Source organism: Paroedura picta, chromosome 2 (genome assembly GCF_049243985.1).
Source record: "Paroedura picta isolate Pp20150507F chromosome 2, Ppicta_v3.0, whole genome shotgun sequence".
In the NCBI taxonomy this organism is placed as follows: Eukaryota; Metazoa; Chordata; class Lepidosauria; order Squamata; family Gekkonidae; genus Paroedura; species Paroedura picta.
The window spans coordinates 85,455,824-85,468,966 of record NC_135370.1 but is presented as its reverse complement, the minus strand read 5'-3'; the positions used below and the strand labels follow the sequence as shown (position 1 = coordinate 85,468,966).

Below are 13,143 nucleotides of genomic sequence, written 5' to 3'. Positions count from 1 at the left end.
TTCAACTGGTAACCATTGCAGCTGATGGAGAATAGGCCGGATATGGGACCTCCACGGTGTTGCCGTGAGGATCCTGGCTGCTGCATTTTGAACTAGTTGTAGTTTCCGGGTCAGGGCTAAGGGCAGGCCTGCGTAGAGCGAGTTACAAAAGTCCAGTCTAGAGGTGACCGTCGCATGGATCACTGTGGCTAGGTGTTCCGGGGCCAGGTAGGGCACTAGTAGTTTGGCTTGGCGGAGATGGTAGAATGCCAGCCGCGCTACCTTTGTGATCTGGGCCTCCATTGTCAGGGAGGCGTCCAGAATCACGCCTAGGTTCCTGGCAGAGTGAGCAGTAGAGAGCTGCACGCCATCCAGGGTAGGCAGGCGCGCTTCCTCGCATGGGCCCTTCCTACCTAGCCACAGGACCTCCGTCTTTGAAGGATTGAGCTTCAGACGACTCTGCTTGAGCCATCTCGTCACTGCTTCCAGGCAGCTGGCTAATGCTTCTGGGGGAGAGTCAGGGCGGCCATCCATCAGGAGGAAGAGCTGGGTGTCATCTGCATATTGATGGCAACCCAGCCCAAACATCCGTACCAGCGGTGCGAGAGGGCGCATGAAGATGTTGAATAGGATAGGAGAGAGGACCGCTCCTTGTGGGACTCCACAAGTAAGTTGCCGGCGGCCTGATGTTTTCTCTCCTATTGCAACCCTCTGTCCACGATCCTGGAGGAAGGAGATCAGCCATTGAAGGGCTGTCCCTTGTATTCCAGCATCGATGAGGCGGCGAGCTAGAAGCTCGTGATCGACTGTGTCGAACGCTGCTGAGAGGTCTAATAATATCAGCAGTGCCGACCCGCCTCGATCCATATGGTTAAGATAGAGGAAAGAACTTGTCAACTGTTGAATTGACGATAAATCACCCTAACCCTAACCACGTGGGCCAGAGGGCTACACTACAGAGTGGTAAGGGTAGGGGTTATCTGCCTACCTCGTCCAATACCATATCTCTAATCTGAAACATTCAAGGTATAGTGCTTTTCATCCGCTCTCTTCTATGCTAAGCAACAGCACCAACCTACCTAGTGGGTGTTAAACTGATGCTTTGGCTCCTCCTGCTATATCCCACTATATTTCATTTGAAATGAGGTGTCTCAAAATGGAGAACATGCTATTCACATGCTGTCCCCCACTCTTTTTTAAAAAATAATTTTATTATTTATTATTATATGAAGCATTTACAGAAAAGTAAAAGAGAAAAAAAAGCGACCAGCTGATATGGTTTGCCATCCTCTTTTAACATACATATTCAGTTCCCATCACATATTAATCCTAATCTAGAAGTTTTTACCATCTTTCTTAGTGAAATGATTGTTAATACATATGAGAGTATGATCTGTTATAAGAATATATTCTATTATTATCTTAAGTGATATAAGGTCGGTCCCCTTCATATATTGGCCCTGACCTAAGAGTTACTGCTGCTGTCTTGTTAATACATATGAAGTATAGTTTGCCATCCTCTTTTAGCATACATATTGGCATACATATTCAGTTCCCATCACATAGTGATCCTGATCTAGAAGTTATTACCATCTTTCTTAGCAGAGTAATTGTTGATACATATGAGAGTATAATCTATTATAAGAATATATTCTATTATTGTCTTAGATAATATAAAGTCAGTTCCCTTCATATATTGGTCCTGACCTAAAAGTTACTGCTGCTGTCTTTCCCACAGGAAACCAGGAGAATGCTCCACTGTTCATCACATCCTTCAGGTGGTCGCAGAAAATGAAATTGTATTTTTTCCCATAGTAACGCCTGATGATTCCTACATAGAGTATTTCTGGTTGTCCTTCTGTCAGGGCCAAAGAGGTCTCTTGCTTGATTCTTGCTTGCAGTCGCCTTTAAGTAGGCTCTGTATACTTTATCAATCCGGATCTCTTCCTCTGGTCGCACAGAGATATCTCCTGATAGCTTACTGCGTACTGTCGCCTTTGAATAGACTCTATTTATTTTGTTGATCCAAATCACTTCCTGCTCTAAATAGACTTCCAGGTTTTCGGTGCTTTCCTTCCTTAAATCTGTTTTCCCAAGTTCTTCCAAGGTGCTTTTGATTTTTACGTCCCTAGCTCTCCCCCTCCTGTTGATTAACTTCCAGACATTGAATTCTCGTTTGAAGTATTGTTGGCTGAGTTGTGTTTTCATCAGCTGTTTTTCCCAAACCGTCGGTTCTGTCTAAAAGCTCTTTCTTAGTCTTTTGGATTTCCTTTTCCACCTTATTGACTGCTTTCAGTATCTTTGAGTTCCCTTCGCATAACAGATGGAAAAGCTGTGCGTTAGTTAATTTTTCCATAGTTCTAGGCAGTCACAAACTATAAACAGAAAGTCTCGTGAGGTCTCACGGGAGCACAAGCAATCCAAAATTATCAGTTTGTCGATCTCGTATCAAGTCAGCGTCCCCCACTGAACTCTCTCCAACATAACTTTAAAGTCTCTCTTTTCTTTAAGCTCTCTCTTTGTTTGATAGTGAGTATAATTAGCTGGGAGCCTCCCACTTGACAAAAGAATTCACTTGTAAATTGGTTGAGGAGGGGGGGGGGAGAGCTTGTGGGGAAAGAAAAGGAAAAGCCAGAAAACTCACAGTCTTTACTGTTGTAGACTTCGGCTCCTGTCAGTCTGGTAAAAGATGATCTGGGAAGAATGTAGGGTCAGCTGGTTGTTTCAGGCTTAGAAAGTTATTTACGACAAGGGCGCCATCATGAACTTGAGCACATGCCGCGGCGATCCGGAGAACTCAGTCTCCACGGATCTGTAGGACCCTCAGGATGCCGTTCCCGGTTCCTGGGGCGACCGGCGAGCAAGATTTGCGTATCTGCTCAGGTCTGCCAGGTGCGGTTGCTCCTGACCCTCAGCATGGCTTAAGAGCCGGACAGAAGCCCAGCTAGTACGGCGCCATCTTCAGTCGTTCTCTGTACCCCGCTCTTTTTAACATCTTTATGCACCCTCTGTCACAGCTGGTCCAGAGCTTTGGGCTGGGCTGTCATGAATATGCCATTGACACCCAGCTCTATCTCCTCATGGGCAGCCACCCAGACTCCACCCCAGAACCATCTGCCAGATGTCTGGAAGCCATAGCTGGATGAATCGAGCAGAGTCAACGAAAACTCAACACCCCCCCCCCCCCAAAAATGGAGGTCCTTTGGTTGGGAAGAAAGAAGATGGGACAGGAATCATCTCTACCCATTCTGGCCAGGCCACAACTGAACACCGTGGCCCAGGCCAGAAATTTGGGGGTGACTTTGGATGCCTTGCTGTCCATGGAGGCACAGATCACAAATATAGCCCACCAGGTATTTTACCACCTTTGTCAGGTGAGGCTACTAGCACTCTACCTGTTTTCAGAGCACCTAGCCATGGTGATCCATGTGACAGTCACCTCCAGAATTGACTTCTATAACTTGCTCTACATGGGCCTGCCCTTGGCCCTGACCTGGAAATTACAGTTGGTGTAAAATTGGTGCTAGGGCACTGACAGGAACACCTTAGAGGGCCCATATCCAGCCAGTGCTGGGGCAGCTGCAGTCGTTACCACTTGCAGCCCTGATCAGGTTTAAGGTTCTGGTTTTGATGTTTAAGGCCCTTTGCAGTCTGGGACCCACATATCTGAAGTAACCTTTATCAGGGTTAGCTGTTAGATGAAAACATTATTTCTATAGGACCACCTATTGTCCTCTGCTCCCCACAGGGCTTTACGCTCTGCAGGTATCAACTTCTTGGTTGTTCCTGGGCCCTGGGATGCTTGCCTGGCCTTGACCAAGGCCAGGGACTTTTTGGTCCTGGCCCCAACCTGGTGGAATGAGCTCCCGGAAGTGCTGATGTTCCGTGGGAGCTTTTTGCATTCCACGGGGCTTGCAAGATGGAGTTCTTCCACCAGGTCAATAGTTGAGGCCAGGGCATGGGCCCCCCTGGAAGATAATGCCAACAGGCTGGGATATAAATCCAATATAATGATGATGATGATGATGATGATGATGATGATGATGATGATGTTAAACATGTCAAGTCTTGGCTCCAGAGGAACAATTTATGCCAACAGCATGTCTCTAATAACAAAAAACACAAGTGTTCCTCATGCAAATGGATCCCATGTGGTTTTACTTCCCAAAGGCCCCAAAGCTTGGTGATGGAAAGAACTCACATCCAAAGGGTGGCTGATAATAGTATGCAAGTCACCAGCCGGCATTGTATGTAGTGGTTATAGAGTAGCAACCTCTAATTTTCAGAGCTGGGTTTGGTTCCCCACTTCTCAACATGCAGTTAGAAGAAGAAGAAGAAGAAGAAGAAGAAGAAGAAGAAGAAGAAGAAGAAGAAGAAGAAGAAGAAGAAGAAGAAGAAGAAGAAGAAGAAGAAGAGTTGGTTCTTATATGCCGCTTTTCTCTACCTGAAGGAGGTTCGAAGTGGCTTACAGTTGCCTTCCCTTTCCTCTCCCCACAACAGACACCCTGTGGGGTGGGTGAGGCTGAGAGAGCCCTGATATCACTGCTCGGTCAGAACAGTTTTATCAGCACCGTGGCGAACCCAAGGTCACCCAGCTGGCTGCATGTGGGGGAGTACAGAATCGAACCCGGCATGCCAGATTAGAAGTCCCACTAACCACCACACCAAACTGGCTGGATGACCTTGGGTAAGTCACCGTCTCTTTAGACCCGTTGTCACAGATTAGTTCTATTAGAGCTCTCTCAGCCTCACCTACTTCACAGGGCGTCTGTTGTGGAGAGAAGAGAAAGGCGTTTGTAAGTTGCTTTGAGACTCCTCTGGGTAGTGCAAAGCTGGGTACAAATAAACAGCTCTTCTAAAAACGATGGGCAAAAATTTATTCATTTCTCACCTACTATGCCATTAATTTTATTCAGTGGTTCCTGCTTACAGTGAACTTGTGCTCTTATATTTCAGAACAAGGCAGCTCACATAAAATTGATTCTGTGAGGTGCATGGAAGAAACCTCTCTATTCATATTTTTTCTTAACCAAGCAGAGTTGAAATGTTCATCTCCCCACTACCACCAACACCACCCCAGTCAGGATGTTCTCTTCTCTCCCCCCCCCCCCCCCGCTTCTTCTCAAACACAAGAAGTAGTCCTCATTGTTCAGCTGTCTAGAAGGGGCACCTGCTGCTAAGGCTATAGATGTACAAGGTGAACAAAAGGGGCATATGTCTGGATATGAGACACAGATATGCAGTATAACAAGATTTCTGCTTTCTCATCCCATCTGTTAAGACTATTTTCAGACAGGGTTTTACACTTCAACAAGACAAATGAAACAATCCCACTGAAATCTTGTCTCAGGAATGATTCAAGTAGAAGGCAAAAGGGTTTGCTTTTGTGGTTTAACATAAAACTTAATTTCAGCCGTAAGTTTTTTTTTTATGGAAACGTGCTACATTGCAAAGAACTTTTAAAAAGAATGAGTAATTTCCTTCCTTTAGCCACAAAATATTTTATCAGGGACAGCTAGTGTGGCACAGTAATTAGGGTGACATACTAGGTAATGGGAGATTCGGGTTCAAATCCCTACTCTGTCATGGATGCTCACTGAGTCATTTAGCCAGTCCCACATCCTCAAACAAGCCTACCTCAAAGGCTTTTTGTGAGGATAAAACTGCAAGAGGGGAGATCTCTGTTGTAAGCCACTTAGGACCCATTCATGATTTCTCATTCTAGGTGTGCTGTGAACCTCAGTGTCTTCTGAAGAAGAAGAGTTGGTTTTTATATTCTATATTTCACTACGCAATGGAGTCTCAAAGTGTCTTATAATCATCTTCCCTTTCCTTTCCCCCCAACAGACACCCTGTGAGGTAGGTGGAGCTGAGAGAACTCTGATAGACAGGAATGCTCTGTGAGAACAGCTCTGTAATTAGCCCAAGCTCACCCATCTAGCTGCATGTGGAGGAGTGGGGAATCAAACCTGACTCACCAGATTAAAAGCCACCACTCTTAACCACTACACCAAGCTGACTCTCAGTGTTACATGAAGTAGAGAAGTGTTGTAGTCTATGCTGCATTAACTAGAGAAAGAGTACTGCACACCTTCACAAAATGGGGAATGTGAAGGAATTGACTTGCAGGCCCCTCCTGTTCCTTCTGGCTGGCCCCTGGGAGGCCAGAGAAACCAGACAGCAAAGTCAAGTCTCTGTCTGGTAATGTTGCCCCTTTCTTCCACGGTTGCCAAGCTGGATTCCACCTACTGCCACTAATGCCCCTGAATATCTCCTGCCAGATGGAGTCATATGTCTACCACTCAGTACCTGCACCATCACATAAAATTAGTTGCTGTTCTTGCCTGCTTCACTGCACAAGCTACTATGGGGTGAGCTATGCCAGCTTTACAAAATCCACCCCATTACCACTCCCCAACTAGCAAGACTCAATAGGCAGTGGAATGTTTACCAGACCAGACTTAGAGCATTTATAACATAAGGCAGTTTAACAAATGGATAAAAGAGTTACACATACTCTGTTCAAGCATTTTAGACTGAGCAAAGGAACAAAGCCAAAGGGGAAAATACATGGTCCTCTTTCCCTACACTAGGTCCTTCCTAAATGATGCCCACGTAAAACAAATTAGCTTTCCTTGATGGTGAGTAGTCTCCTTTCTGTTGTCCATTGTGACACAGACAAGATGGAGTCCCTAGGTAAAAGCTTATTCTTGCATGGGATATGGCTCCCTAGTCAGAAGCCATAAAAAAAGAGCTTTTTCCTTGTGTCTTGATAATGTATAATCTACCTTGGGGAGTCCATTGCTCCTCATGGTCATTTGGATCCTCATATCCCACAATAAAGAGTTTGCTGTCTAGCAAGCTGACTCTTAACAGTTTCTATCCCTTTTAGGTATGACCTGGCAAGGGGCTGATGCTTTGGCAGACTCATCAGCCAAGAGCTTGAGTACATCTGTGCTTGGAGCTTGATGGATCCTTCATTCAACCCCCTGCTTTCTGCCTCCTACTAGACTGCAGCTGTGCTCTCCTTCATGGACTGAGAACATTCATAATGACTAAAATACTCAGTTAAATTCTTTTAAGGGTGGCATTTCTCAGCTGGAGAACATAGCAAACCAATTAGGTAGGTCAAGAAATTAACTTTGCTTAATTGTTTCCTGAGGACCAAAAATGTGTGTGTGTGTGTGAGGGAGAGAGAGAGAGAATTCATTTTTAGTTCACACAACTGGAGATACTTTCCATTGTATACTTTTACACCTAGAAACTTGAAGAAATAAAGGAACGAAAAGTAGAAAGAAAGCTGAGATTCTCCAGACTATGAATTATGTACTGAAAACCATGATGGGAACATCTTCTGTACTTTTATAATTATGAAACACAGAGCTTTGTGAGCAACAACCCAGCAAGACTGCCTTCTATCTCCACAGATTGCATTTTTTAAATATGAAAGCTGGTAATCTGGAGCAGCTAATGGGCCAATTGGGTGGCATACTTAGGGTTGGGTGCTTTGTCATCCAAAGCAGCCGTTCGTGCCTGAAGCAGCCAGCACTGCGGGGGGTGGGGCAGCAGTGCACTGGCTCTGTGCCTGCATGTGTGCACCTGCCATCGTACCACTGCCCACACCTCCCCTACCCCCCACACTACGGTGCTGGCTGCTTCAGGTGTGAACAACTGCTTCAGACGCCGAAGCGCCCAATTCTATGTAAAACTTGGTCAACTAGGCAATATAGTAACCCATTTTTAAGTAACCACTTACTTAAAACGACAAGTTGGCTTGTACCTGTGAAAAGCTGGTCCATTGATTAATTACTGGGATGAGAATTATTCCGCCAGTCATCAAACCCTAAAGGGAAGTAGTACACAAAGGTTCCTTGTTTCTGAAAATACTAATGGTGTACACTGAACAACAACAAAATTTTCAAAAGATGACCCCTAAAAGTACTTCTTATCCATTCCTGAAGAAAAATCCCCGACTTTCTGTTTGCAGAAATGTAGCTAAGCAGGGTTGGCCACAGTCAGTACCTGGTCGGGTGATCACCAAGGAAGAACAGAGTTGCTATATGGAGGAATACAACTGCTCATCTCTTATCTTGAAAATTCATTTGGGGGGCTGCCATAAGTTGCTCTTGACTTGACAACATAGTTTCCCCCCTACTTTTTGTCACAAGCAGGCAAGGCTGCCGGCAACAGTAGGGAAGGATAAATGAAGGGCAGGATGAAAGCCATAGTTAAATTAGTCACATCCTGAGGTAAGATATTGATGCATCATAATACAATATTATGCCTGCATAACAAGGACAGTAGGTGGGACCAGATTATTGTCCTGACCCATCTGCCAGCCTGCCTGCCAACTCACACATAGCTTCCCCATTCCAAAACAAGATGACTCTAACAAAGGAATTTGTGGTGGCAGTGGGTAGATAAAGGAAAGCGATTTTGAAGAGCAGCCTTCTTCTGCCTCCATCTCACCTTGGTCACAAACGGCAGGACTTTGTGTTTCATTGCCTTGCCTTGCAGCATCACTTTATGAGACAATTTATTTTACTACCTGCCATCCGTATTTATGATACTAGGATTTCCAAGCAAATACTTTATGTGGCCTTATATAATTGAAACTAAAGTGATTACCAAGCATCCCTATTTGATAGATTCCCAAGTTAACTTTTCTCAAAGCAGCATTAACTTTCAGCTCTGCTTACAACTTCAGAAGCACAAGGGACTTTTGTCACTATTCCACTCTCATTATTCACTCTAAAGGAAAGCTCATCTTCTACTACTTAATATTCCATTAAGTCACCTTGTAGCAGATAAAGCTACTCATGATGAGAATGAACATTTTGCTCTTCTCAGAAAACTATCTATTGCCAGAAGAAGACAACCTCAGCAATTAAACTATGCCAGAGTCTCACAGGCAGGAAAAATGCAATCAGCACATACGCATCTGACGTGACAGATTTCGTAGCTCATGATCCATAATTAAGCCTGACACTCTGTCGTCAAACTGTTAGCTGGAAATAGAGAAGCCTGTGCATTTCCCCAGAGCTGCTCCTCAGAATGGGAGATGGTTAGACATCACACGAACACATGTTCAGACTGAAGCAGACAATGCACAGATCACCGAAGTGCTCTCTGCTGTGTAGCCCCTCATCTGCCAGCAGAGACTTGCAGCACACATCTGTCAGTAGATGGACTTGTTCTGCTGCATATGCATGAACCTTCAAGGTTTAAAAAAAATGTTTCAAGCAACAGACCTCTGATGAGTGAACAACAACACCTAATTCAGCACTGCAGGTATACCAGACTCTCCAGGTTATGCTCAAGGGCTGTTTTTCCTTCCTCCTCTCTCCCAATTCAAACTGGCTTCCTAGAAATAACATAAATGAGATCTTCATGCATGTATATAACATAATTTGTATTGCTGCATTTCTAAAGAGCCGGTGTTCATCTGTAGCATGGCTAAACATTGCTCATATCTAACATGGTTTACACAGCGCACCCTGCATCAATCATTAAACAATACAAATTAGCAAATTAGTAGCCAAATATAACAAGCCTATATATGAACATGACTTGAAACCCAGGCCTATGTTCAGCTACTCTCATTGAGTGCAATGTCACAAATAATATACTAAAGAGTGGAGATGTTCTTTCCGAGAATCTGGCTTTTTGGAGAACTCACCATTCGCCACTGATGTTGATTGGATGGTACATTGTCCCTTCCTCATGCAAGATGACAATCTGTACACTTTTGGGTAAGCTTTTGAATTTTTATATATACCTTTTTGGCCCTCTAGGGGCCATCAAAGTAGCATTATAATTATTATAAACACACTATAAAGAAGAACATACTCATTAGAAAAAGATCAAATCTCAGACAAACTAGGAACCTAAATTTAGGATACTGGTACTGTTAATTTGAGGAGGAGGAGGAGGGGAGGAGGAGGAAGAGGGAGAAGGAGAAGGAGAAGGAGCATTCATAAAATACTATGGTTTTTCTAAGAAAGCTCATTTGTGAAAGATTGTGACAGAACAGGCCCATATTGGACAGGTGTTCCAAAGAACTCTAAGATCAAGTGAACAAAATTTGCTCAAGATCCCTGGCCCCAATGAAATTAATTTAGCATCAGCCAGGGCTAGGGCATATTCAGCACTAGCCCCAGCCTGGTAGAATATTCTGCCTAGTGAGATCATGGCTCTGCAGGGCCTTAAAAAGTTCTACAGGACCTGCAAAACGGAGTTTTTCCTCTGTTTGCATATTCTTCTCTGGTAGACTTGCAGACCAGTTCCTCAATAGAATTCAAAGTAGAAGTATCTCTAGTGGGAATTGAGTGGCATGCCTGTCTCAAGCTGAGGTTAGCCATGCATGTAGTCCCTGGAATCTTTGTGCTTAGTTTTAGCAATAGCTTGAATAGAAGTTTTTTTTTGCAATCAAGTCAGTTTCGAGGGAACCCATTACCCCTAAGACTATAAACAACTGAAATGAAAAATGCCTGTAAATCTGAATTTTCTGTTTTGATATGTCTTATCGCTGTAACTGGGTTGTTTTTTTAACCCAAAATGATACCTAAATAATGGTTTCCTTTATAATAAATTATGGGTTTTTTTTCTTAGTTATAATTCTCTGCCTAGGATATTTCATACTATGATCTGCCCGTACTGAAGTTGGCTATGCTGCCTGGATAAAACTCTATAATACTGGGGAACCTTTAAAAATTCAAAAGATTGTAGGGGACAGCAATTTTATCAACTTTTAAAAATTGCTTTAGACCTTAAGTTGAGTCCAGGGGATGGTTTTGGATTATATGGAAGATGTTTAGGTCAGGAAGAAAAAAGTGTACTGCACAGCCTCCTTCATCTCCACAAAGACTGGAACACATTATTTTATTCTCTACTCCTTAAGTGCTGGGAAGCCCCACAGCAACCATTCGCAGAATGAAAGAACAATAGAGAGACTCCTGGTGCCTTTCACAAGAAGCTATTTATTTACAGATGTACAGGTTGGCCAGGTGGCATACTGTTCAGGATTACTCTGCTCAGGCCTGATTCAGAAAAGGCGTGTACTTGAGAAGCCCTAGATATATAGTTAACTTAACAGATTATTTAATTTCTGGCAAAAGTGTATGTTCAAGCAATATTTTAAGTTCATTGTGCGTCTAGTACACACAAGAATGTCTGCTTCCATTTTAATCCTTTATTACATCATAACTATACTGCATCTTTAAGATTAACTCAACGTAATATTATACTATCCATTATTATTACTTAGATAATTAAAGGAGGGCAATTACATGAGTCTAGAAAAGTATTTTACCCAAAGATAAGCAGGTCACAAGTAAGGAGCCCCTTCTAAGAAGATGTTCCCAATCATTTCAACTTCCCCTATTTCTCCTTTTAAAAAACATCATCTCCTAACAATAGTTAGCTGTCCCACTTGATAAAGTCACACATTCTTGGCCAATTAATAAACACTTTGTGAAGTTACTTATAATTATAAAATGATTTATGTTGAATGCTAATTTATTGCTCACCCTTTACCTATATGCATGGACTGGTAATTTCACTGACTTGCAGTGAAGCATCTAAGTTGCAATGAGACATGACACAAATCTTCTGGCTTTTAAACAGTCACAGGTTTTATTTCAACACATAACAAGGTTGGCACCAATGAGAAGAGAGCCTGACCTGCCAGTCAGCCAACTGGTTCCCTAAACCCCAGACTCTGATCCTGGAGCTCCTACTCATTCCCAGCTGGGAACTCGGATCTCTCTGCCTCCCAGCATCCTGCCCTACCTTGGAAGAGACCTTTGTGGAGGAGGTCCACAAAGGGTGCCAACTTCAGTTGGCTACCTCCAGGTCCCCTGGCCAACAGATCTGTTTAAGCCTACCCAGCCAGGTCAGCTTCCCCATTGCTGTGCCACCTCTTAGAAGGCCCTGCCAAACCACCAGGGACTCCTGTACACAGACAGGGCCCCTGCTAAAGGGCTCATTCTCATGGCAAATCCCGCAGCCGTGACAATAAAATTCAATGTGCAGTCCAACACAACCATCAAAAAACAGAGTGGGAGGGAGGGAAGCTGTCCACCAAAGAACTAGCGGCAAAGAGGCGGAGGCCGAGCACGTGGTGCCTTAAACAGGTGTGTTCAGGCTCCGAGCAGAAGTAGCATGTTGCCACTAGGCCTGCGCATGTGCCTACAGGCACACCATTGTGCCTGCCTTGCAACCGCCCCCGCACCATGCGGCCTTGGTAAGTCCCAGCTGCGCTATTGTACCTGAAAAAGTGTGACTGTGAAAGCTTATACCTTGAATAAAACTTTGTTGGACTTATACTTTGTTCTGCTGTTTCAAATCAAAATGGCTACCCACCTGAAACTGTCTATAATTATCTAACAAAGACTATTTAAAAATAGTGATTATGAGTGTTAGCCCTCAATCTATGCACATCTTCTTTGAACTATATCTTCAATTCTGTGAAGCTGGACATTCTTGCCTTTCTCAGATACTTCAACATCTGGGGCTCAATACATAATTTTTATTGATATGGTTCTTAACTACAGAAGGCCAAATAATTCTTCTTTGTTTTTTTGCCCCTTTCCAAAACTACTCCATTCTGGGTCTCTCAACTCCCTTTTCGCATGTTTACCTGAGAGGTTACAACAAATCTGTCTCAGGTGAGCAGAAACATACTCCATGACCTTCTATGTGAAGTCCCACAACTGTTCCCCTATTTTTGCAGCCATATCCATGACAATACAATCATGCCACATTCATTCATTACCAACCCCAAAGCAACAGAAGAGTCAGAGACCTCTTAGCAATGTCTTCCAGAAAATATCAAATTAAAACTCTCTCCGGACCCTCAACACACAAGCTCTAGGAGCCTGGAGTAGCCCTCTGGTCAGTAGAACATGCTTTATTATTTTATTTGTTTGTTTGTTTATTTGTTTGTTTGTTTATTTATTTGATTTATTACCTGCCACTCCCTGACAGCTAATGATGGATTACATACATCTACCTAACCCCCCCCCATAAAACCCCGATTAAAACCCCAAACATAAAATCACAATCACTAATCAAATTGAGAAAAGAAGGTACAGTGGAAAAACAAAACCCCTCACTATTCTCAGTACCCCCAATAACAACTCATAGCGGAGTGGGAGGGAAGAG

General features: G+C 43.6%; 1 protein-coding gene across 12 annotated transcripts in view; it reads right to left on the bottom strand.

Annotated features, from left to right (window-relative positions):
* The window catches only part of LOC143829878 (tetraspanin-4), a 724,382-nt gene that overhangs the window by 360,012 nt on the left and 351,227 nt on the right, over positions 1-13,143 (bottom strand). Inside the window, exon 1 of one of the 12 annotated variants that reach the window (XM_077321428.1) lies at positions 7,760-7,793. The exons of the other annotated variants lie outside the window; for them this stretch is intronic. Within the exon in view, the coding sequence (XP_077177543.1) occupies positions 7,760-7,778 (19 nt within the window). The 5' untranslated portion in view covers positions 7,779-7,793. Of the gene's footprint in view, positions 1-7,759; positions 7,794-13,143 lie in introns of those variants that run through there. 12 annotated transcript variants of the gene reach the window in all.